This window comes from Somniosus microcephalus, chromosome 12, assembly GCF_052327205.1.
Source record: "Somniosus microcephalus isolate GS21.2 chromosome 12, FLI_Smic_1.0, whole genome shotgun sequence".
Classification (NCBI taxonomy): domain Eukaryota; kingdom Metazoa; phylum Chordata; class Chondrichthyes; order Squaliformes; family Somniosidae; genus Somniosus; species Somniosus microcephalus.
Window position 1 is genome coordinate 74909341 of NC_140998.1, and position 26718 is coordinate 74936058.

General features: G+C 41.2%; 1 protein-coding gene across 1 annotated transcript in view; it reads right to left on the reverse strand.

The window, feature by feature from the left end:
* The window catches only part of sos2 (son of sevenless homolog 2 (Drosophila)), a 111518-nt gene extending 86436 nt beyond the window's left edge, over positions 1 to 25082 (reverse strand). The window contains exon 1 of the mRNA XM_086003137.1: positions 24397 to 25082. Coding sequence (XP_085859263.1) covers positions 24397 to 24474 — 78 coding nt within the window. The 5' untranslated portion in view covers positions 24475 to 25082. The remainder of the gene's footprint in view (positions 1 to 24396) is intronic.
* Positions 25083 to 26718: the final 1636 nt, after the last annotated feature.

Here is a 26718-nt window from a genome sequence, read left to right on the forward strand (position 1 = left end):
ATAATGGATGCATTGGTTGTTTACTTCTAAAATTCCCTAGATTCAGGAATGGTCCCAGCGGATTGAAGGTAGCAAATGTAACCCCGCTATTCAAGAAAGGAGCGAGAGAGAAAACAGAGAACTGAAGGCCAGTTAGCCTGACATCAGTCGTCAGAAGAATGCTGGAATCCATTGTTAAGGAAGTGGTATCAGGGCACTTAGAAAATCATAACATGACTAGGCAGAGTCAACATGGTTTTATGAAAAGGAAATAGTGCTTAACAAAGTTATTAGAATTTTTTGAGGATGTAACTAGCAGGGTAGACAAAGGAGAACCAGTGGATGTAGAATGTTTGGATTTCCAAAAGGCATTCGATAAGTTGTTGTGTGGCACTAGCACCGTGCTAAATGGGATAGATTCAGAACAGATCTAGCAGCTCAAAACTGGGCACCCATGAGGTGCTGTGGGCCATCAGCAGCAGCAGAATTGTATTCTACCACAATCTGTAACCTCATGGCCCAGCATACCCCTCACTCTACCATTACCACCAAGCTAGGGGACCAACCCTGGTTCAACAACGAGTGTAGAAGAGCATGCCAGGAGCAGCACCAGGTGTACTTAAAAATGAGGTGCCAACCTGGGGAAGCTGCAACACAGGACTACATGCATGCTAAACAGCGGAAGCAGCATGCTATAGACAGAGCTAAGCGATCCCACAACCAACAGATCAGATCAAAGATCTGCAGCCCTGCCACATCCAGTCGTGAGTGGTGGTGGACAATTAAACAACTAACAGGAGGAGGAGGAGGCTCCAGGGATATCCCCATCCTCAATAATGACGGAGCCTAGCACGAGTGCAAAAGACAAGGCTGAAGTGTTTGTAACCATCTTCAGCCAGAAGTGCCGAGTGGATGATCCATATCGGCCTCCTCCTGAGGTCCCCATCATCACAGAAGCCAGTCTTCAGCCAATTCGATTCACTCCATGTGATATCAAGAAATGGCTGCGCGCACTGGCTACAGCAAAGGCTGTGAGCCCCGACAATAGAAGACTTGTGCTCCAGAACTAGCCGCGCCTCTAGCCAAGCTGTTCCAGTACAGCTACAACACTGGCATCTAGCCGACAATGTGGAAAACTGTCCAGGTATGTCCTGTTCACAAAAAGCAGGATAAATCCAATCCGGCCAATTATCGCCCCATCAGTCTACTCTCAATCATCAGCAAAGTGATGGAAAGTGTCGTCGACAGTGCTATCAAGCGGCACTTACTCACCAATAACCTGCTCACTGATGCTCAGTATGGGTTCTGCCAGGAACACTCGACTCCAGACCTCGTTACAGCCTTGGTCAAAACATGGACAAAGAGTTGAATTCCAGAGGGGAGGCGAGAGTTACTGTCCTTGACATCAAGGCAGCATTTGACCGAGTGTGGCATCAAGGAGCTCTAGCAAAACTGAAGTCAATGGGAATCAGGGGGAAAACTCTCCACTGGCTGGAATCATACCTAGCACAAAGGTATAGGATTGTGGTTGTTAGCAGCCCCATGAAATCACTGCAGGAGTTCCTCAGGGCAGTGTCCTAGACCCGACCATCTTCAGCTGCTTCATCAATGACCTTCTCTCCATCATAGGGTCAGAAATGGGGATGTTTGCTGATGATTGCCGTTTTCAGTTCCATTCGCAACTCCTCAGGTAATGAAGCAGTCCATGCCCGAATGCAGCAAGACCTGGATGACATTCAGGCTTGGGCTGAGAAGTGGCAAGTAACATTCGCGCCACACAAGTGCCAGGCAATGACTATCTCCAACAAGTGAGGGTCTAATAACCACCCCTTGACATTCAACGGCATTACCATCGCCGAATCCCCCACCATCAAAATCCTGGGGGTCACCATTGACCAGAAACTTAACTGGACCAGCCACTTAAATACTGTGGCTACAAGAGCAGGTCAGAGGCTGAGTATTCTGCGGCGAGTGTCTCGCCTCCTGACTCCCCAAACCCTTTCCACCATCTACAAAGCACAAGTCAGGAGTGTAATGGAATACTCTCCACTTGCCTGGACGAGTGTAGCTCCAACAACACACAAGCTCGACACCATCCAGGACAAAGCAGCCCGCTTGATTGGCATTCCATCCACCACCTTAAACATTCACTCCCTGCACCACCGGCGCACCATGGCTGCAGTTTGTACCATCTACAAGATGCACTGCAGCAACTCGCCAAGGCTTCTTCGGCAGCACCTCCCAAATCCACGACCTCTACCACCTAGAAGGACAAGGGCAGCAGGTGTATAGGAAAAGTATCATGTGCAAGTTTTCCTCCAAGTTACACACCATCCTGACTTAGAAATATACTGCTGTCCCTTCATCATTGCTGGGTCGAAATCCTGGAACTCCCTCCCTAACAGCACTGTGGGAGTACCTTCACAAGGACTGCAGCGATTCAAGAAGGCAGCTCACCACCACCTTCTCAAGGGCAATTAGGGATGAGCAATAAATGCTGGCCTTGCCAGCGACGCCCACATCCCAGGAACAAACATAAAAAAAAGGTGCCACATAAAAGGTTGCTACACAAGATCAGGGTTCATGGGGTTGGGGGTAATATATTAGCATGGATAGAGGATTGGTTAATGGACAGAAAACAGAGAGTAGGGATAAACGGGTCATTTTGCAGTTGGCAGGCTGTAACAAGTGGGGTGCCGCAAGAATCAGTGCTTGGGCCTCAGCTATTTACAATCTATATTAATGACTTCGATGAAGGGACTGAGTGCAATGTATCCAAATTTGTTGACGATACAAAGCTAGGTGGGAAAGTAAGCTGTGAGGAGACAAAGAGCCTGCAAAGGGATATAGAAAGGTTAAGTGAGTGGGCAATAAGGTGACAGATGGAGTACAATGTTGGGAAATGTGGGGTTATTCACTTTGGTAGGAAGAATAGAAAAACAGAATATTTTTTAAATGGTGAGAAACTATTAAATATTGGTAGAGAGAGATTTAGGTGTCCTCGTACAGGAAACATGGAAAGTCAGCATGCAGGTACAGCAAGCAATTAGAAAAGCAAATGGCATGTTGGCCTTTATTGCAAAGGAGTTGGAGTACAAGAGCAAGGAAGTCTTACTACAATGGTTTTGGTGAGACCACACCTGGAGTACTGTGCACAGTTTTGGTCTCCTTATCCGAGAAAGGACATACATGCCTTAGAGGAGGTGCAATGAAGGTTCACTAGATTGATTCCTGGGATGAGAGGGTTGTTCTATGGGAGGAGAGATTGAGTAGGCTTATATAGAAGAATGAGAGGTGATCTCATTGAAGCATGTAAGATTCTGAGGGGGATTGACAGGGTAGATGCTGAGAGGTGGTTTCCCCTGACTGGAGAGTCTAGAACTAGGGGGCATAGTCTCAGGATAAGAGGCCGGCCATTTAAGACTGAGATAAAAGGAGGAATTTCTTCACTCAGAGGGGTGTGAATCTTTGGAATGCTCTACCCCAAAGGGCTGTGGATGCGGAGTCGTTGAGTATATTCAAGGCTGAGATATAGATTTTTGGACTCATGGGGAAATCAAGGGATATGGGGATCGGGCGGGAAAGTAGAGCGAGTTCGAAGATCAGCCATGATCTTATTGCATGGTGGAGCAGGCTCGAAGGGCCGTATGGCCTATTCTTGCTCCTAATTCTTATGATCTCCTGCACTAAGAAAGTCACCAGAGGTAACGCAAGCCAGGTATGACTTGTAATGGCAATTAAGGGATCCACATTACAGGGAAGTGTTGTTATGGTGCCCTTGTGTAATAATGATTAGAGGCCAATTAAGTTCATCACAATCTGGGGTTCAGCACTACTGAGAACCAGCAGAGATATATACAGATATTTTATTAATCATGGGGGATTGCTCAAGGCTTCCAATGATAATGGAGTACCTTTAAAAGCATAATGCTGAACATGCAGGATAAATACATATTCTAGGATTAGCAAACATAGACTAAACAAACGCAACCTTAAATGGATTAACAAAACAATACATAGGTGGGCCGAATGGGCTGTTTCTGTGCAGTATATTTTGTGTAAAGTGAAGGACGAAAAAGAAACTCTACAACTCCTGTGGGGAGACACTAGGATGAATACAAGGGTGTGCAACAGGGGACAAAATGGAATCTGGAAAAGAGATCAGCTCCAGACACTAAACACAACAGCACAAAATTCTTTCCCACACTTTTCAATTTTTTCTCATAACCATCTTGTGTTCTAGCATTCAGTCGCATGGCTTTTTGTTGCAGCTAGAATGTCTCCCTTGTGAATTGGTGACCAGAACTGAACACAGTATTCAAAGTGCAGTGTGACTAGAATACTGTACAATATAAGCATAATTTCCTCCAAGTTGCATTCGACTGTTTTGGCTATATAGAGTTCAGCATTCTATTTGCTTTGTTAAATGCTGCTTCACAGTGATTGGACATGATGAGCGCCAAGTCCACCAATACTCTGGGAACTCTCTCAATTTTGTCAATAGCTATTTTAACACAATTCATAAAGTACTTATGCTGTTCATTTCTTTCTACTATACTTTATAAGCCATATATTGTCTTCTCCCAATGCAGAATCAATTGAGGTGTTTAAAAAGCAGGTAACTACTTCATTGGGAAGTAAAGGTACTAAGGGATATAGAGGGGGGGGGGGGCAAGAAATTGGAAGGCAAGAAATATAACTGCCATGGATAACAAAATGGCAAAATATGCTCAATGGGGTGAACAGCTTATGGTCTTATATTAAATTTCAACTGCCATCATCCTGACTACAGTATTTGCATGTTTTGTCTAACTAATTTTAGAATTCCTGGACTAAATCCTCAGATTCAACTACTTCTCCTAGCTTGGCATCACATATTTCTGAATCCAAGTCGTTAATTTAAATTAAAAACTAAACTTTCGCTCTCCTCCATTATTGATATGGGACTGATGGGTCTGGCGTTTCTTGGGTAGGTTTTGTCATCCCATTTGAAAAGTGGGTAATTTTCAATCTAGCAGAACCTTCCAAGTGTTCAATCCCTCATTACCACTTAACATTTCAGAAATCTTGCCCCTTGTCTTTCTATGAACAGCTATGTTTTGCATATGCAGCATATAGTAAATTCCTAGTCACTCTTCTCCCTTTAACTTTACTATTACTTCCATACACCAAAAATACTTGATCTGTCTTTTTCTATCCCACTTTTTCCATACTCAGATGATAAAGAAACATCCCACAGCACTTCACAAATAGGTATGAGAAAAATGGACACTGAGCCAGAATACAGAAAGATCAAAGAGATGGATCTATAAAAAGGTTTTGAGAGAGAGAGAGAGAGAGAGAGAGAGAATGTAGTAGGCCCAAGATAGCTGAAGCCTCTGCCATTAATGGTGGGCAAGCGACAGGGAATGCACGGAAGTCCTGAGTTGGAGGATGAAGAGGAACACCAATTTGCATTTATAGAGCGCCTTTAAGAAAGAAGAGCATGAAACCAGGAAATTATAGAACTGTTACTCTAACATCTGTTGTGGGCAAGTTATTGGAATCTATAGTTAAGGGCAGAGTGACTGAGCATTGAGAGAAATTTGAGCCGATTAGAGAGAGCCAACATGGATTTTTAAAGGGTAGGTCATGTCTAATGAACCTAACTGAATTATTTGAGGAAGTAATTCAAGTAGTAGACTGAGGAAATGTCTATGGATGTAGTTTACATGGGCTTCCAGAAGGCATTTGATAAGGTTCCACATAAGAGACAGTTAGCTGAAATTGAAGGCAAATTATTGACCTGGTTAGGCAGTAGAAGATAAAAAGAGTAAGGATAATGGGCATGTACTCAAATTGGAAGGAAGTGACTAGTGGTGTACCACAAGAATCTGTGCTGGGGCCGCAACTATTCACACTATTTATTAATGATTTAGATAACACAATAGAGAGCCATATATCCAAGTTTGCAGAAGACACAAGGATTAGTGCCATAGTAAGTAGAGTAGTTGGGAGCGTAAAATTACAAAGAGACATTGATAGATTAAGTGAGTGGGTGAAACCGTGGCAGATGGATTTCATCACAAGTAAATTTGAGGTCATCTTTTTTGAACCAACAAAGATTGGATCAGAGTATTTTTCCAATGGTGAAAAGCTAGGAACAGTGGAGGTCCAAAGAGATTTGGGGTCCATGTACACAGATCAGTCAGGTACAAAAAATAATCAAAAAGGCTAATGGAATGTTAGCCTTTAAAACTAGAGGACTAGAATATAAAAAGGGGAAGTTTTGCTACAGCTATACAAAATACTGGTTAGACATCATCTAGAGTGATGGGTAAAGTTCTGGGCACTGCACCTTAGAAAGGATATACTGACCTCGGAAGGAGATTCACTAGAATGTTATCAGGGCTCCAAGGGTGAAATTGAGGGGAGATTACATAAACAAAGCTTGTTTTCCCTGGAATATAGAAGGTTAAGGGGTAATTTGATTGAGGTTTTTAGGGTTTTGAAAGGACTCGAAAGGACTCGATAGGGTAGATAGAGAAAAACTTTTTCTGCTGGTGGGGGAGTCTAGGACAAGGGGACATAACCTTCAAATCAGAGCCAGGAGAAAAGTTAGGAAACACGTCTTCACGCAATGGGCAAACGGGAGCCGCAAGCCTACATTTCGTTGTACCGCACTTGTGCACTAACAATGACAATAAAGTTGATTATGATTATGAAGTGTGGAATTCTCTCCCACAATAAGTAGTATATGCTAGCTCAATTAATAATTTTAAATCCCAGATTGTTGCTAGCCAAGGGTATTAAAGGATATGGAGCCAATGTGGGTGGATGGAGTTAGAATACAGATCAACCACGATCTCATTAGATGGTGGAACAGGCTTGAGGAGCTGAATGGCCTACTCCTGTTCCTATGTTCACATCTAAAAACAAGGGCACCTCACAGAGCCATATGGGGGGGAAATAGACGCTGAGTCAAAGGAACTACTTGGGTGGGGGGGGGGGAGCAAAAGCTTGGTCAAAGAGGTGGGTTTTAAGAGGAGAAGGAGGTGAAAAGGTTTATGGAGGAAATTCCAGAACATAGCACCAGGCAGCTAAAAGCAAGGCTGCCAATGGTGGGAACAAAGGGAGGGGAGTATGCAAGAGACCAGATTGAGAAACGAGATTTCAGGAGCACATTATAGCACTGGAGGAGGTTTCAGAGATAGGGAAGAGCAAAGCCATGGGGGATTTAAACACAAGGATGAGAATTTTAAATTTGAGGCACTGGGAGACGATGTAGTTCAGCCAGTATGGGGATGACGGACAAGGAGGGCTTGGTGCTGGATAGGATACAGGCTGCATTATCCCTCCTCAGTCTCCCTGCAGCCTTTTTGGATGAGCTGAAGCTGAAAGGGTGAAGGATGGGATGCTAACTAGAAGAGCACTGAAATAGTTGCTAACTAGAAGAGCACTGAAATAGTTGCTAACTAGAAGAGCACTGAAATAGTTGCTAACTAGAAGAGCACTGAAATAGTTGCTAACTAGAAGAGCACTGAAATAGTTGCTAACCAGAAGAGCACTGAAATAGTTAAGTAGAAGGTGCCATAGGCACGGATCAGGGTTTTAAGGGAAGTTGGGCTGAGGTGGCCCGGAGGTGGTCAATGTTGTGAAGATGGAAGTAGGCGATCTTAGTAATGAAGGGGTTATGCAATCGGAAATTCAGCTCAGGGTTAAATAGGATATTGAGCAATTTGGTTGAGTCTTAGACAGTGCCCAGGGAAGATGTGAAATTGGTGGCAAGAGTATAGAGTTTGTGGCAGGTGCCAAAGGCAATAGCTGTGGTCTTCCCAATGTTTAGCTGGAGAAAAATGCAGCTCATCCAAGACTGGATGTTGGGCAAGTTATCTGACAGTACAGAGGCAGTGGAGGGATTTAGAGAGGTGGAGGAGAGATAGAGGTAGTGTCATCAGCATGCATGTGGAAGCTGGCCCCATGTCTGCAGATAGTGTCAGCAAGGAGCAGCATGTAGATGAAGCGCAGGGGACCAAGTATGGATCCTTTGGGGACTCCCGAGGTGATGGTGCAGGGGTGGGAAGAGAAGCTTTGGCTATGATCGGATAGGTAAGAATAGAAGCACATATGGCAGTCCCACCGAACTGGACAAAAAAGGCATGTTGGAAAAGGATGGTGTAGCCAATTATATCTAAAGGCTGCAGGGAGACCGAGGAGGGATAATGCAGCAGGGTGACAATAACAGATAAGTTCGTTTGTGACCTTAGCTAGGGTGATTTCAATGGTGTGGGAGGGGCGGAAACCTGAGCGGAGGGATTCTAACAGGGAGCTGCAAAAGAGAAGGGTATTCATGCAGGGGGCGACAACACATTCAAAAGACTTTTGAGAGGAAAGCAAGGTTGGAGATGGGGGTGGCACTTTGCAAAGACAGAAGAGTCAGGGTCATGGGATAATGGTGGTGGTTTTGAAAAGGAAGAGGGCTGTGCCTGAAGAGAGAGAACCATTTACAATGTCAGCTAGCATGGGAGCCAGGAAGGAAAGTTGTGTGGTCAACAGTTTACTGCAAATGGGATTTTGGGATCAGGAAGTGGGTCTAATGGATGAAATGAGCTCAGGGAGCACAAGGGGTAAAACGAAACATGGAGTTTGGCTTGGTGGGCAAGAAGGGGAGGCAGCATAGGCAGCTGAATAGATGATCTCTATCTCGATGACAAAGAAGTATATGAGCTCCTCACACTTGCTGGAGGCGAGGGTGGACAGAGTGTTCAGGAGGGAATGTAGGGCAGGAGATTATTGCAGAGATAGGGTGGGGCAAGACCATGAAGGGATTTATAGATGAGGAATAGGATTTAGGACATCTATTGTTTTCCTTCTGCACTTGCAGAATGTCTGTCTCCTGTTGCACCAGTTGTAACATAAATTCCTACATCTATCTAACTTTTGTTTTTAAATGAAACGGGTCTGTGTTGTACACTGGCCTAACATCACCAACATGGGTTCAAATCCAACAAGACCGATCTGATGAAATTATTCTCTCTCTAATGGTTGTAAGGGACCTACGTGAAAGATGGAAGTCTCTTTCAGGTTTTTAAGTATACCTCCTTTCACACCAATTGGCAAACTAACTCAGAGCTCTGGATATTTGGTGTGGAAAATGAAAAATGCCACCATAGGGGAGAAAGGGCTGAGACTTTGTTGGCACAGTGCAGATGGAGCTTTGCTCTACATGTAACCATATTATACCTTGTTATGTCCGTGTATCTTAATGTTGTGTCCTTCAATAATCAGACAACAGACTGCAGGGAACGATTCAACAGGTGTTTACTGAATGAGGGTTACTCTAGAACTAACTTTACAGATCACTACTCAGGGTTTATATACAGGTGTGGTCACTGCCGGTACTACAGTATACAGGAGCTGTAAAAAGTAGTTCTCTCCCTTAAGGTATATATACACATTACATACCTAATCTGGAACAACAACTTGTATTTATATAGCACCTTTAACATAGTAAAACGTCCCAAGGTGCTTCCTAGGCGTATTAGAAGACAAAAATTTGACACCAAGCCACATAAGCAGAAATTAGGGCAGGTGACCAAAATTGGTAAAAGAGGTAGGTTTTAAGGAGCGTCTTAAAGGAGGAAAGAGAAGTAGTGAGGCGAAGCGGTTTAGGCTGGGAATTCCAGAGCTTAGGGCCTAGGCAACAGAAGGCATGGCCACCAATGGTTGAGCGATTATAATCAGGAATGCTCAAGAGGGCAGAATTAGAGGAGCGCAGATATCTCGGGGGGAGAGGAGGGGGGGGTTGTGGGGCTGGAGGAGATTAGAGAGATAGGGAGGGGCGAGACCATGGAGGGATTTGAAAACAAGGATGGGAATTTTGAAATCAAGGCTAAGGGTGCTGACTTTTTTTTAAATTTCGCTCCTAGGATGTGGGCATCGCTGGCAAGGCCAGCATTTATTGCCCATCCCTAATTGCCGTTGAGAAGGTGGCGATGAGCCGCTTTCTTGAACTGCTGCAGTCGTGCGGTGAAGGTACTCCCATAGTGCGATGATGCTAGGTTTCAAAAATGGAAAGCCTTTAATTTCCCAGCATTAACATTTTTCACCTTGATATGCACAAAAATTCACACACAAGAAAACTTGCATTGATATTGTGCCTTTCATGCTCAAGACATTCCAAAACACTTCACAGCCAATTAGCTGCTTTTGAGGGTAGTCACTGTTGCAATGTAAGGAAAAAATAGCAGCCAATTTGTGCACAGTATATTCCCACAAATAGCAATAAGATACATGACTAGATTATCTGTTTTAGTTATGCTGGTTGAGGGATAAATGTCACCCAGGATACCAGGAGAACACTCGCACTATGGGATCTTTTACGTCCACTTGAGAGGGCAGACGAAGCCTCAATTTAAAGCCTCAACTGAAAGAGGCCACCTGAAGCAGTGCAGCACTACCTCAATAGTGCACGCAGGTCTTAGCTTAGATTGTGAGCTTTCCTCAAGGCATTTAATGCTGGAAGTATATTTAGATATTTAGTAGCTGTCTGAAAAAAGCTTCCTTCCTTCTGCATCACAAGAATGACTCTTCATCCTTTGAGAAATGACAGAAAACTCTTCAAGGTTGTCATCCTCTACTCTATGACAGAATATCATATGATGTTCTTCAACTTCAAAGCTTTCCTTCCTGCCTTGGGGATGGGGGAGAAACTCTTCCAGTAAACATACAAAGATAGAATGTGCATTCATGTAATGTCTGTCACATGTTAAAGACAGCCCAAGGTGCTTCACATGCTAATTAATTACTTTTGAACTGTAATAATCTGGAGAAACACAAAGTGGAAATAATGGTATTTCAGTAAATAGCAAAACACAATAGACTGTCATCCAAAGCTGGGGATCTTGCCTAGTACTTGAAAACCTCTGCAAATGTACAACTGAATTAGGCTTAAACCTAGCTGCAGCCAAGCAACAAACGTGTCAAAATTAATCTAATTTTTTTTAATATAAAAGCATATTAGAACAGTGTAGCATATTTCCAGGTCCACCAAAAGGAAAACTTGTCAAAATCACCGATATGCAGCAATTCATCATTAATAATTAAGAAACTTAGGTAACAGCTCCTTGAAAGGGGTGCAAGTGGGGATTAAGATCAAGATGATTTTTAACTTCAAAGTATGACATATTGCTGATACTAGAGTAAGACATTTCAGGCTTATTAATCCAAATCCCAAAACTTTAACAAAGGCAAAGGATGTTGAAAATCTGAAATCTAAACAGAAGATGCTGGAAGTACTCAGTGGGTCAGGTAACATCTGTGGAGTGAGCAACAGAGTTAGAGATGTAACAGGTTTGAAGCAAGCAGAGGCAGGGAAGGGGGGGGGGGGGGGGTGAAGAAGAGGGGAGGAAAGATGCAGCACCTGCCCTTTCACCTCCTCCCTTCCCACCGGCCCAGGCCCCAAACGCTCCTTCCAGGTGAAACAGTGATTTACTTGTACCTCTTTTAATTTACTATACTGTATTCGCTGCTCACGATGCGGTCTCCTCTACACTGGGGAGACCAAACACAGATTGGGTGATCGCTTTGCTGAACACCTCCTTTCAGTCCACAAGTGTGACCCTGAGTTTCTGGTCGCTTACCATTTTAATTCTCCGCCCCTCTCCCACTCTGACCTCTGTCCTCAGCCTCCTACACTGTTCTAATGAAGCTAAACGGAAGCTCGAGGAACAGCACCTCATCTTTCAGTTAGGCACTTTATAGCCTTCTGGACTCAACATGAGTTCAACAATTTCAGATCATAATCATTGCTCCCATTTTTTCAGACATCAGGTGCCTTCCACCCCATCACAAACCTTCCCTTTTGTTCTTTCCTCCTCTCCCCCTTTCCCTGCCTCTGTGCTTGCTTAAAACCTGTTACATCTCTAACTTCTTCCAGTTCACAGTTTGAAAGGTCACTGGTTAAAACGTTAATTGTTTCTCTCTCCACAGATGCTGCCTGACCTGCTGAATATTTCCAGCATTTTCTGTTTATATCCCAAAGCTTTGATGTGAAGTACTGTTTAATTGGATTCTTTCTAGAGAGTGGTAAAGCCTTCTATATGATATACCTTTTAATAAAAGATAACTTTCAAGGTATGAACTGCTATTCTCCTGTTCTAAGCATTCGTGGAGGAGGTGAGCGAAAATGGCAAATGTGATGAAAGCCCATAATGTGCACCACAGGAGTGTTTTAATTGTCGGTGCTAAACAGAAGTCTCTCCATAATGGAGTCCAAGGCTAAAGCTGTGCCAAACAAATGTTTTAAAAATACTGGTGCTGAACTAAGTACAGATGCATGATTTCCATACTTTTGGCAGCACTCCTGCATATAAGTGAGCAGATTATGTTTGCAGGCTAACAGCACTGCTTTCCTAAGACCAGACCTGTAACATAAAAGGGTCCCAACATTTGTAGCTTTTCATTACAATTGTCTTCTTCTGACTCGAGCCATGAAAGGTTGGCCACCCCTGACCTTGATGGTTACCATATTTTTGTGTGGTCACAGGAAGAAATTTATAGTATATATACAGAACTGCAAATGTTTCCACTTCATTTCTATCCAGTCACTACCTTTATACTGGCAAAATGCCAAGGCTGCTATGGAGAAATTACAAACACTGAACAAAACAAAGCTATCCAGTTATAATGAAATCGGGTAGTTCTTGAGTTTAGCCAAGAGTTGGCATTTAAGAAGTTAGGCTAACTTTATGTTAATATCCGTCATAGAAGTAGAAAAATCATTCAGCTCCCACCTTGGAATACATTTTGTATACAAAGACTAAATTTATCAGCTCCCTAAACTATCCCGACAAGTACTGTAACATTTACAAATTACTCAGTGCTTCGCAGCTAAAACTTTAAAATAATCACAAACAACCAATACAAGACAAACCTTAAGAGTAAAAGACACCTTACAGAATCAGCAATTTAATAGTCATTGCACACAGGGAGTTAAGACTGAGTGCAGTATTCAGGTCAGGCAGGGTTTGGTTGAGGGGAGGGGGGGTGGTAGGCAATAATCAGAATGGGGAGCAAGGAGGAAGGGGTGCAAGGTGGAGAGGAGAGCAAAGAAAAGAGGAGAGCCCTTAGGTGGCCGATATGGAGAAAATTACTAGTGTAGGCTGAATGGGCAGTTTCAATATTGCAACACACCATGATTCTATAAAATTGTTTAATTTTACAAATGTCTACAAGATGTTTCCCCCAGACAGGCCTGCCCTTCTGGTCTAGGGACCAGGGCTGGAATTGAAAATCTCATCTTGGCTTTGGTTCCTGGGGATTTCCAGCTGCTGTGGACAAAGTATGTGTGCAGAGATGCATCATGGGGGTTGCACCACAAAAACCCAGATCACTTGACAATTAGACAGAATTAGGACTGGGAAGTTCTCACTTCTTGTTGATAAACTGTGTGTGTGGGAGATATATGCATCATTACAATTGTAGTTTTTATTTTGCTCCTGTCAAACTACAGTATCCCAGACTGTACTGCAATAACCTGGGGAAGAAAGTCATCAAGAGCTGTGGCAGGGAGAAAATAAAGTAACAATTGCAATTTTAATTTAAGCCAATTCTGGGCTAAAGCTTTTTTTTTGCATCAGTCTGGAAAATGTATGTTTGCATGGAATTCAGACGGGTATAGTAATTAAGATGCTTTGATGCTGGCCTCTGATTACCAAAGTCAACCAAGCAGACTTTGACCATAAAAAACAACTGCTCGTCATTGGAAACTCAACAGTGACATTAATGCTAGTTTCAGTAAGAACTAAAAATCCACCATGGAAAGCAAGGGATTTTTTTTTTTTTTTTTTAAATCATCGAACAGACTAACTGAACACAGTGGGTTTGAACTCTGCCATTCTTTAAAAAGGAACCTGAACAACTTTGAGCAAAAAGGCTACTTCCAGTTATAGAAGGCGAGTTGTTAGTTAGGTGGGACGGTGATGGGTAACGAGCTATGGCAGTCTCCTAGAACTTAGCTTGACTGCCTTGGGAGTTGGAAAGGAATTTTGCAAAGTTTTTCCTAAATTGGCTGCAGTATTTTGCCTCAATCAAAAAATTGTGTGGTTGAAGAGTTGATAATTGGTGTACATGTTGTACGGTATCTGAATAGGGTGGACTTGATGGATCTGATGGTCTTGAACTCTTGATTCATTCTTTCTTTGATATGTACATATGTGGTTTTAGGGAGGAAAGAGCAAAACTATTTGCATTTTAAACAAATTTTTAAAAACTGAGATGAATATTACAAGTGTTCAGTGTGTCTTTCAGTATCAGTAAGGCATGTCATATTTTTCCCTTGCGTCAATCATGCAACATGCTGCTTCAGTAAATTTGTTGTATTACAGTAATAGGTGAACCAGTCATATTTAGATTGCAACAAACTGTACACAAAGTACCAACACTACTAGTCTACTAGTGCTAATTAGAAAAGTAAATTTGTAGAATATAGTACAGAGAAAATAAATCTCAATTTCATTGTCTTAAAAAATTACACCACCCAATTCTATTTTGGGTCAGAAATACAACTGTACTCAAACTGTACCATACAAAACTAAAATACTATGAAAATTTATAACAAAAGCATTATCGTAACCTACAAATCATTTACCAGAGCAACCTGGCATCTGCTGACAGTCATTTATGAAGACTGGCTAAAATCAGATAGCAGTTTTAAAGTTATTAACTTGTAAAGCTACGTAGTATATTTCAACAACTATATGCTGCAGCAGCATATCATGCATTCATCTCCTTGCATTACTGCATGGGGAGGAATAAGCAAATATATAGAAGTTCTTAACCAAGACACATTTTGGAAAAAAAGCTTTCAGTACTGCCAGTACGCTGTTGTCACAAGAATCTCCCTACTATTTTATTTATGCCACCTCATTCATCCAATACCTCCTAACCATAAAACATAACTACTTACTAGAAACATAATTTAAATACACCTAAATGTTGTTCCATAAGGAATGTAATAGAAATCAATTTCCAAATAAAGTGAAGTTTCACCTGCAGCAACACCAGGAAATAGTGTTTCTTTGTAACATATTTCACAGCTTTTAAATGGTAAGTTTTTTTTGAAGAGTTGTGCGCAGTAGCCACATTAAACAAAAAGAGCAGCATGCTGAGGTCACAGAGTGTAACTCTTGTGGGACAACATATTAAACATAAAAGTGGTTGTAGAAACTTTACCAGTGATCTTCTGCTACAGAAGCTCACACCCAAACTGTATACACTGAATTGAACCAACCAAGAACTTTCCATTAAAGAAAGGTTTGATTTCTTATTAAATATGTTATTTCAACTCTAAGCACTGGATAAGTTTGCTTAGCCATCGTCCAACATCAAAATTACACTAAAATTAACAATCAGGTCTTTGTTATTTAATGGCTGGGAAAAAGTAGTTTTGGAACTAATTTTTAAGCCAAATGTCAATTTCTTTTAAAAGCTGCAGCAACCTTCAAAATGGACAATGGAAGCATGGAGATAAAAGTACAGTAAATAAATTATACAGTAAAAAGTCAAGAAAAAAATTATAGAAGAGAAAACAGGAGGAAAAAGGAACAACAGGGTGAGTACAAGTAAATAATTTGAAACATTTTATGTATGATTGTGTATAAGGGTTATTTCATTGATTTAGGATTAATGGCCCAGAAATTGCTGGAATGGTGTATCTCGCGGCAAGTGATGTGAACTGCACTTTTTAGCTCACCCTTCAGATCGCACTATATTTGTGCTGCAAATTGCTGGAAATGGGAATGGGTATTGGCGCAGCAATGTTAACGTCACATCTGGGACCTCAGGAACATCGTGCCCAATGGTCTTTCTCCTTAACCAATGAAATTTAAGAATAGAGAAAGAAACAGAGCAAACAACAGAGAAGGAAATAGGGTAAATTAGAGACAGAAAGAGAAATAAAGAGAGGGAAATAAAGAGAGTAGATTAAGAGATAGAGGGGAAAAAAGACAAAAGTAAGGAAAAAAATTAAAAACAAGCAGAAGGACAGTGTAACCCAGTTGTGTTTGGCAATTGTATTAGTCCTCAAGAAGTTATGAATGAATGGCAGGGTAGGTGAACGAAATGTACAAACATTCTTGAGCCATGAATTATTGAACCAGCATGATCATCATCAGGAACAGTGGAACTGCCTTCACAGGAACATACAAATTGCTGGATGAAAAAAAGACTAAAATCCATCTAGTTGGCCTTCTACTATTCTGGTATGATGCAATGATAATGGAGTTGCTGACTAATCATAGCAAACAATCTCTAGCAATTAGTCTACAACAGACCCAGACATGAGGTGAGGAAACCCCAAGTGGTGGAGAGCTTTGGGAATCGTCGGTCCAAAGTCACCTTTATCCTCCCAAGCATGCTACACTCATCATGCCATGTCTCAAATTACTCATACTGTATCCCAAAATGTTATTTTCTTAAAGAAAAATATCTCATTTGTATTTCCGAGCGTCGAAGCAGCATTGCATCCTGAAAATTATTGCTTTCAGATGCCAACAGGAGTGTGGATGGCAAGACTGGCACAAAAATACAGCCAAGATATTTTTTAAATCTCTAGGAATAATTTACTACCTGCGGGAATGAGACTGCATAGTTTAATTAGGCACTTTACAGCACTGTATCAGACTCAACATTAAGTTCAATAAATTCAAATTCAGATCATAACCACTGCCCCCATTTTTTCAGGAGCAGCTGTTGGTAATGATCCTGCTATCCCTATTTACACCCTCCCCTAGATGCATCTTTTGTTTCTTTTGCCTTGCACAATCACCACTTTGTCATTTAATCTCTCCTGCCTTCCACCCCATCACAGGCCTTACCTGTTCTTTCCTCCCCATCCCTCCTCTGTACTTGCTTAAAATGGGTTACATCTCTATCTTTTTCCAATTCTGATGAATAGTCATCGACCTGAAACATAAACTCTGTTTCTCTCTCCACAGATGTTGCCTGACCTGCTGAGTATTTCCAGCATTTTCTGTTTTTATTTCAGACTTCCAGCATCCTCAGTATTTTGCTTTTATTTTCCACAGTTTAATTGTTCCCTTTCTGGACCTTCAAGGTTGAGTGACATGTCAGCACCATAAATCACATCATTACCAGGGTCGTTATGACATAAATTACCAGCCCTAAATGACTGCGATGAGATTAATTTGCATTAAAGAATGCAAGTCCAGCAATTTCATGACATGCATTGAACTTAAATGGAGAGGCTCACAGCAAGGGTGCAATTTTTTTGCTTTTGTCGAAGCCAATGGTGGAGCGGTGCAAATCGTCCAGCAATTTGTAGAGAATCGGAACTCATGGCATATATTTTCTTCACCACAAATTTCTGGATTTATTACAAACTAATAATGGCGAGTGCAGAGAACTCGCCATTATTTTTCCAGCAATTTCTGGGCCATTACAATTATTTCTGAGGTTTTAGTAGTTTTATTGCTGTAAAGTATTGCTGTTTTTAATGTGTCAATGTGCAGTGACACACAGTGTCCCTGAAACCACTGGCCTTCTCAGTCTCACCTGCAGATCTGTTAACACTAGTTGTACAGCACAGAACATAGATTCAAAGTGTTTTGACGTGACTAAGACCCACTGTCCAGGGCCCCAAACACCCCTTCCAGGTGAAACAGCGATTTACTTGTACTTCTCGCAATCTAGTATACTGTATTCGCTGCTCACGATGCGGTCTCCTCTACATTGGGGAGACCAAACGCAGATTGGGTGACCGCTTTGCGGAACACCTCCGTTCAGTCCGTAAGGGTGACCCCGAGCTTCCGGTCGCCTGTCATTTTAATTCACCGCTCCATTCCCACTCGGACCTCACCGTCCTTGGCCTCTTGTATTGTTCCACGGAAGCTCAACGTAAACTCGAGGAACAGCACCTCATCTTCCGATTAGGCAGTCTGCAGCCTTCCGGACTCAATATCGAGTTCAACAGTTTCAGATCATAAGCTCGGCCCCCATTTCATTTTCTCTTGTAATTGTTCCACTCCTTTCCCCCCCCCTCCCCTTTCCTTTTGTTTCTCTCTCACACCTGGCAGCTATCTCTTGCCCTGCCAGTACACTTTACACCTAATCCCAGCCTATTACTATCTCGTCTAGCTTCTAATCTCTTTTACTTCTTTTGTTTCTTTTATTCTTTTGTCCGATCGCAGCCCTGCCTCCGATCTAGTTTCTTTTCTTTCCAGTTTTGAAGAAGGGTCCAACCCGAAACGTCAACTCAAATTTCTCTCCACGGATGTTGCCTGACCTGCTGAGTTTTTCCAGCATTTTCTGTTGTTATTTCGGATTTCCAACATCTGCAGTATTTTGCGATCGTAATAGATTCAAAGTGGTACTCTTAAACTTGGAATTACACCTGGGTATCACTATGAAATTATGAAAAAAAGCTTTCCAGATACTGCATAAAAATAAGTTATTTCCCTATTTTCAAAAAACTAAATGCTTCATTCTTTTTCTTAAATCAATTCCTTTTCATCAAAAAGGACATGTGAAGATGTGACAATGGAGTTTCCTTCTCCAATCTTCTCCCCTCAATAGTTCCACAGGCACCAATAACCATCCAAAGGTTTTTTCCAAGTGGCTATTGTTTACAAGTAAGTGTAAACATGACCATCAATAGACAGCATTGCCGCTATTGTTTCAATAATGTGCAATAGTTGTTGTGTGATTTTTCTTTTGTCCTGTGTCCACTTGGAACAAACACTCTGTAGTACACCACAGATCTTTGTCCTTCAGGGCTTTAGTTGCATTTGGAGAGAGCACTCACAGTTGTAGAACGCCACGTTGAGGTAGTGGTGGTTACAGGTTTGTCACGGACGGTAGTGGCAAGACATGAAAAGTAATTATCACACAAGATGCATATTGGCGCATTAAAGTTAATTGGATTAAGTGTGATATTTTTCCTGTAGCATACAGGTGCCAGTACACTAAGTAAGCCTGGTGATAATATTAAGCAGGTTATCTGACCATAGGAAAAATCATGGTCTAACCTGACCTGTCCTCTCAATAATAATAATCAACTTTGTCATTGTTAGTACACAAGTGCAGTACAACGAAATGTAGGCTTGCGGCTCCCGAGAGTGTACATTTAGATTGACATTTAAACATTCAACATTCATTTGGCTTGTAATACATAAACATAACCATAATAAAGTGCATTGGCAGATGTGCAGGCTTTAGAGTTTATTTGTGGAGTTCAGTAGGATGACAGCCCTGGGAAAGAAGCTGTTCCTAAATCTGGTCGTTCGGGTGCGAATGCATCTGTATCGTCTCCCAGATGGCAGGGGGGGCGAACAGACTGTGGCTGGGGTGGGTAGGGTCTTTGATGATGGTCCGTGACCTCCGTAAACAGCGTTTCTGGTATATGTGCTCTATGGTCGGTAGCCGGGTGCCGGTAATGCGTTGGGCAGTTTTGACTACCCGTTGCAGGGCTTGTGTGTCTCATGACACACATATTATTACACCAAACACATATTTCAGTAGAGGTTACTTGATTGTGATCACAAATGAGAACACTATCCATTTTGCTTCCCCCTCCCCAGAGACGGGGGACATTTTTTTTTTTTTTTTTTTTTTTTTTTTTTTAAATTTGTTCTCCGGATGATGCTGGCTAGGCCACATTTATTACCCATCCCCAGTGGTAGTGGGGTGGCGGGCCTTCTCCTTGAACTGCTGCAGTCCTTGTGATAACAAAAATCTAGGCTGACACTCCAGTACAGTATTGAAGGATTGCTGCACTGTCGGAGGTGCCGTCTTTCGGATGAGACGTTAAACCGAGGCCCTGTTTGCTCTCAGGTGAATGGAAAGGATCCCATGGCACTATTTCAAAGAAGAGCAGGGGAAGTTATCCTGGCCAATATTTATCCCTCAATCAACATCATTAAAACAGATTATCTGGTCATTATCACATTGCTGTTTGTGGGAGCTTGCCGTGAACAAATTGGCTGCTGTGCTTCCTACATTACAACACTTCAAAGGAACTTAATTGGCTGTAAAGTGCTTTGGGATGTGCGGAGGTCATGAAAGGCTCTATATAAATGCAAGTCTTTTTTTTTTAAACTGTTTACCCACAATGGTGTTAGATAGGGAATTTCAGGATTCTGACCCAGCGATAATGAAGGAATGGCAATAAATGTCCATCAGGATGGTACATGGCTTGGAGGGGTACTTGGATGTGATAATGTTCCCACAAAATTGCTGTTCTTATCCTTCTCAGTGGTAGAGGTCGCAGGATAGGGAGGTGCTATCGAAGTAACCTTGGTGAGCTGCTGCAGTGCATCCTGTAGGTCGTACATACTGAAATCACACTGCATCACTGAAGGAGGGGATGGATATCGATCCCAGTGAACTGCTCTACCCTGGATGGTGTCAAGCTTCTTGTCTATTGTTGCAACTGTGTCCATCTAGGTGAGTGGTAATTATTGCATCATACTCCTTACTTGAGCCTTGCAGATATAGAGAGGTTTTGAGGGGTCAGAAGGCACACCACTCGTCGCAAAGTACTTGGCCTCTGTCCTGTTGTTGTAGCCAGTGTTGACGCTGTTGGTCTAGTTCAGCTCCTCGTCAATGGTGACCACCAGGATATTGGTGGTTGGGGACTCAGCAACGGTGGTTTAATTGAAGGTGAAGGAGAGATGGCTATGCTTTTTCTGGTTCAAGATAATCATTACCTGTCATTATGTGGCACAAATGTTACCGCCATTGGTTAGCCCAAGCCTAGTGGTCATCCAGGTCCTGCTGTTGGCTGGCATGGGCAGCCTTTTTTACTGGAGGAGTTGTGAATAGAGCTGAACACTGTGGAATCATCAATGAACAATCCAACTCCTGACCTAATGGCGGAGGGAAGATATTGTTGAAGCAGGTGAAAATGGTTGAGCCGAGGACAGTGTTGAAGCAGCTGAATATAATTTGGCTGAGGACACTTCCTTGAGGAACCCCTGCAGCAATGTCCTGGGGCTGCAATAATTGACCTCTGACAACAAGCAAGTTATTGGTAAGTGTCACTTTATGGCACTATTGATGACTTGTTCCTTCAGTTTACTGATGATTGGGTGCAGGCAGATAGACTAGGAATTGGCCAGGTTAAAGTTGTCTTATTTTTTGTGGATAGGACGTATCTGGGCAATCTTCCACATTATTGGGTAGGTACCAATGTCATAGCTGTACTGAAAAGCTTGGCTGGGAAGCAGCTAAATCTGGTACACAGATCTTCAGCACCAGAGTCAGGATGCTGTCCGGGCCCATAGCCTTTATTGTGTCTACATCAAGGTTAGCTGTACACTTTCCATTGTTGTCCTGACTGAGATCAGCCAACGCAAATAGATCAAACTCAGACCCTTCTGGTCTATATAACTCAGTACTATAATCATACACACTCAACCATCTGGGAGCTTTTGCATTATAGGTTTTTAAAAATATAAAATATTTGTTCTTGTCTATCCCACACCAACCTCATGTGGGCCATCTAGGCAAAGTGGAAAGCTGAAGGCAAAAAGCAATGTACTTCCCCATACGAGAGAAGAAAAACCAGAGGGAGTTACTATACGCATACTTCCTGCAACCAGCTACACACGTGACATGGGTAAAAATCTGACTACGATAGGTCTGGAAACAGAATTTAACAACAAAATAAGTGAGGGATAATGAAATAACAAATAAAATATAAACACTTAACGAGCAGAATTTATTTCAAAAATTATTTTCAGAAAGAGGATCCATCCTGTGCTCTTGAAATATTTAAAATATCAGCCTAAAGCGTAGCCCGATGCAGGCATCGAAGCAGAGATTTCTTACAACAGGGAGCTGCAAGTCACAGCCAGTCAATGTAACAGGGATCTTGCCAGCTACACACCATTCCTTGCAACAGTCTCAGACAAGAAGTGCAGTATGACCATAGCCTTAGAGAACACTGACTGACCAAAACAATTAAAATGTGGAAGACAGTGTTTGCCCTTGATTACGTTTTGTAAAATGACACTGATCAACAATTTTAAGTGTTCCCATTTTCCATTTGCAACATAAGGGACGCTGCTTCCTTCACTAGCAATATTATTCTTGTAATTCTAAATGCAGTAACTAACAAAATGGAAACTGTTCAACAATTGAAACTTTCCCAACATTACAACAGTGGCTACACTTCAAAGTACATCATTGGCTGCAAAGCGCTTTGGGGCATCCTGAGGTCATGAAAGGTGCTATATAAATGAAAGCCTCAAAGTTTAAGCATGAATACAAAATACTGGATAGGAATCAAGCCATACCAGTAGCATAATTCTCGGAGGCAATCTTGCACTGCTTGAGCTTTGCATCAGGTGCAGTGTACCTGCAGTCCAGTGTGGAGTTGAGTTGAGTTCCCAGACAATCCACTGGATCACAAGCAATTATTTTTAATTGGGAAAAAAAAACTTAATTTTTAATCTTTGTCAACTGATCCCACATTCTCTTAATATTAGAACATAACTGACAGTCCAAAGGTATGCATGAACCTGTATGGTCACTAAGCAACGACACAGGAATAATTTGAGTCTGACTGTTCCATATAACATGTGCAAGATCAGTGCCTGTAGTGTGACAGGTCTTATTTTTCTACAGAGTAGAATTAAATAAAATTGCACAGCCCTATTTGGAACATAATGTATTAAAATACATATCATACTGATGACTGCATATCATACTTCCTTCATAAGGAAGGAAGTCCCTTATGAGAAAGAAATGCCTGTACTACACTGCTATATTCAACACAGCAGTGCTCTAATTGTATTTAAATTTATTCCAGAACACAAGGGTTAACTAATAAAAATAATTTACTTGAACACTGAAAATGCTGGAATTTACATTCCTACATAATTCCACAAAAAAGCTTAAATTGCATCTGCAAATGTTTACTCGACCTATAAATGACCAGTAAAGATGAAAAGTGAATTCTTGTATTCCTTTTATTCTTATTTTACCTATTTCCTTTTGGGACATCACACAGACATGAGTAGGCTTATATCTACTAAATTAATTCTTGGTGTGCCCACAAAAGTCACACAGTAAGATCCTAATTATTTAAAGCTTATTATTTTTCTATAAAAATACATCTCATCAATAAAAGCATATAGGGCAATTTTTGTTTGAGATAAATTGGACAAAAATAATTAACTCCACAGACTGCTGCAGCACAGCCACGTAAAAATGGAAAGTATACATTGGGTATAATGGACAATTTTTAATATAACCCCCTTCTTAAGTGAGGAGTTGTGAACTGTTAACATAGATTATGATTTACATATAGAATTATAATTTTATTAATTCCCAGACAGAAAATGTCACAAGGACTTGTTTTCTATGACACAGACTACAATTATAAAATGATGCAGGATATCACCACTACCAATTGTGAAATATGATATATGTATGGTCAGTAGCAATATTGCAATTCTATTGATCATTAATCTTCAACCACACTGGCACATCTATTGCTCATTTTTTTAGTACAGAAATGCAAAGCTCTAAAGCATTTGCCATAAAATAATTGCAACAAGTTACAATGCATACTTTTACATTTTTAACCAATCATATCCTGTGGAGAAAAAACTAAAAAACTCAATGTTTTTACTTAAAACAGTTCAGCACAGGAGCTACAATTCATACTGGAAACACATTTTAGTAATTCTTTGGTATGCAGCAGTTTTTAAAAGAGCAAATTATAAATGTCATCAATTTTGAAGGAAAGTTGTCTTTTTGTTGGTCTCAGGTTCCCAAACAGAAATGCTTGGCCATTTTATACTTGTTCAACACAAAAGTATCTTTGGTAATGTAGTACTGCACGGTTAACACAGAATTATGACTCCCCGTGTTAAATTCATTAACTTTGGCTAAGTGTAAAAAAGTTAAGTGGTAAAAAAAAAACTAATAATTATCTGGATTCCTTTAATTTACACCAGGGGTCAAAAGAAATCCAACAACTTGCCTAATGCAGTTTACTCCTCCTAATTCAATTTATCTAATAATTTTTAGCACTAATTTTTCACATCATTGTGAATTCAAATTATTGGAAATTTCAATTCTAATCACAAAGATGACTTTGAATTATCAGTAGACTACATACGTAGAAAGAAGCAAGCCAGAAGCAATTTGATAAAGAAATACACCAATTGTTATTGGCCAATAATAATCTAGCCTGTGCAGCCAAAAATCTTTTTGTATAATTCAATTTCAAATTTAAATACTTCACTTGTACCTGCTACAAATTCAGACTACGTGATTACACTTGAGACCAGTGACGCGAGGCGAATCTGTAGCGTACAAGTTGCACTCCAACACTTTCCACCATTATCGTTCTTCCTTTTCCGAAATATCGACGCTGCACTTTTAAAATATACATTATATTATCATTACCTTGCGTAAAGCTGGTACAAACAGCCCCCGCCATTTCGGACTGTTCTCCTCACTGAAGAAATCATAAGGCTGCTGCATGGCTCTTGGACACAACGCTCGGCATCGGCCTCGGCTCCAACCGGCGGCGACCACACTTGAGTCTCAAAAAAAAGCAGAAATACTTCCCCTCTGTTTTTATATCAAATAACAATTCATATCAAGTACGAGTCCCCGCAACTCTCACATTATTTAGCATGGCAGTCGCAGACGGAAAGGAGAGCAGAAAAACGAGAGAAATGATTGATCCGGCGGCCGAGCTGAGAGTTCACAGACATCCCTGGATAATTCCCCACACGGGTCTAACTTCACTCCGCTTATGCTGCTGTGTGAATTAGTCTCCTCCCAGATTGAGTCGAATCTTGGTCGGACAAACAATGTTGTGATCACCCATCGAAGAAAAGGCACAAAGCTCGCTGCTGTTTAGAAGAGCTTTCCGCTGGGGCTGCAGCCCGGCGGTGACTTCAGCGAGTGGCGATCCCCGGGCCTGGCGGTGTCCGCGCGCCGCTTCATTCTCCCTCGCTGGCTCGCGGACCCATTTTATTTTATTCAATACAACAACAAAAAAACCCAAATAGAATCACAACCCGTCACTCGCGCTCCCAGGGCATTCTATTTACCGCAGAGGCCACAGTGCGCACGCGCCATCTGGGCGGCCCCCTTCTTACGCACGCCTGCCAAATGCGGAAAGAGTTGAGGATTGAGGCTGAGAACATCAGGAGCGGACAGTGAAGACGGTGAGGTTTGCACTTGACTTAACTGACTCACTGCTGAAACCAAACCGCTTTATTTCGTTGCTCAGACATTTTTTTTTTGGGGGGGGGGGGTGTACAATACCTATTTCTCCCGTCTTAGAAATACATAGACGTAATATTAGTTACGAAGAAATCTAAAATGTATAGCAATTCAATACGTTGTGAGTATGTAGATACACTCTACATTTATATACACAATTTATTTCCAGATTATTCTCGCTGTAAAAAAAATCCGAATGTCCAGACAAGAGGGGCTTTGCATTAAATGTCACAATTTGCAGCGTTGCCCTTTTCCCTATGTCAAATTCCTAATACCTTTTGTATAGAGTGCGAACTAGATTTTAAAAAGAAAATCTAGACGATAATAAATAGCTGAGTGAGACTAAATATTTAATCCAAGTCATTGGAGGTGCACACTTGCGGTTTATGACATCAGAATTAGGCTTGTGGTTCTGCCACCTATTTATGGTATTACATTTATTTTATAAACAAGACTAAATGTATAACTCATTAAATGAATATTAACTCTATTAAATTACTGGCCTGAGTATTTTGATTCTACAACATACTTTATATTTTCTATTTTGTATATCTAATTTCCAGATGGATTACTTGAGGACTAATTTCTACCGAAGGTGAAATCATTCTTACAAGGTCTAATTATATGGTGCCCTTGATGGTAGTCATTATCATTTAATCACTTGACATCTCATTGTGAGGAATTCTGCCTAGAGTAGGAGCTTAGGGCCCAAAGGAGTAGCCTTGCTAAGAAAGAGTAGCAGCATTTTAATGAAGGCAATAGTGGCCTTGGCTGTAACTTTAGGCATATACAGACATATAAGCAATATGACAAAGAATGTGGCAATATCTAATGAGAATGTGCTGTACAGATAAAGAAGGAGTATCTTAAAATAATATGATCTGTGAAAAATAACAACCTTTTGTTGAGTAGATATCTGTATTGTGGGGTATACAGTTTACAACAAAGCATACACTACAAGAAAGGACACAACTTTTCACATCCTTAAATGTCCAGAACAGTGAATAGGTAGCGAAACACATCATTATGTATGTTACAGGAGCTACTCTTAAAAATATATATAACTATCATAAAGATCCTCAAAGGATAAAAATGCATACATAGCATTCAGCTGTGATACAATACACAGTACCTTCGAAAGAATAAAATAAGACAAAACAAACATTCGGTGTTATGTCACCAGATCAAATATTGGGAGTGGTGAAAGATTTTCATAAAGTTGGACAGAGTTAATTACTATTACTACTAATGGTTTTCCAGTTTTTATTCACAATTTATTCTAAGGGAAGTCTCAGAGTTAGTATATTTGGTCATATTCAGGGAGTGTTATGTCACTTATAATGTAATGAATCATAAACAGCACTTGATACCACCTTTTGAAGTGGTAAATAAATATTTTTGTGTCTGAAACATTAAATAATTACCAATTTTAAAGCTGTGTTACCAATTTTCTTAATATTACAGTTTTATCATGGTACTTAATTTTGCTAT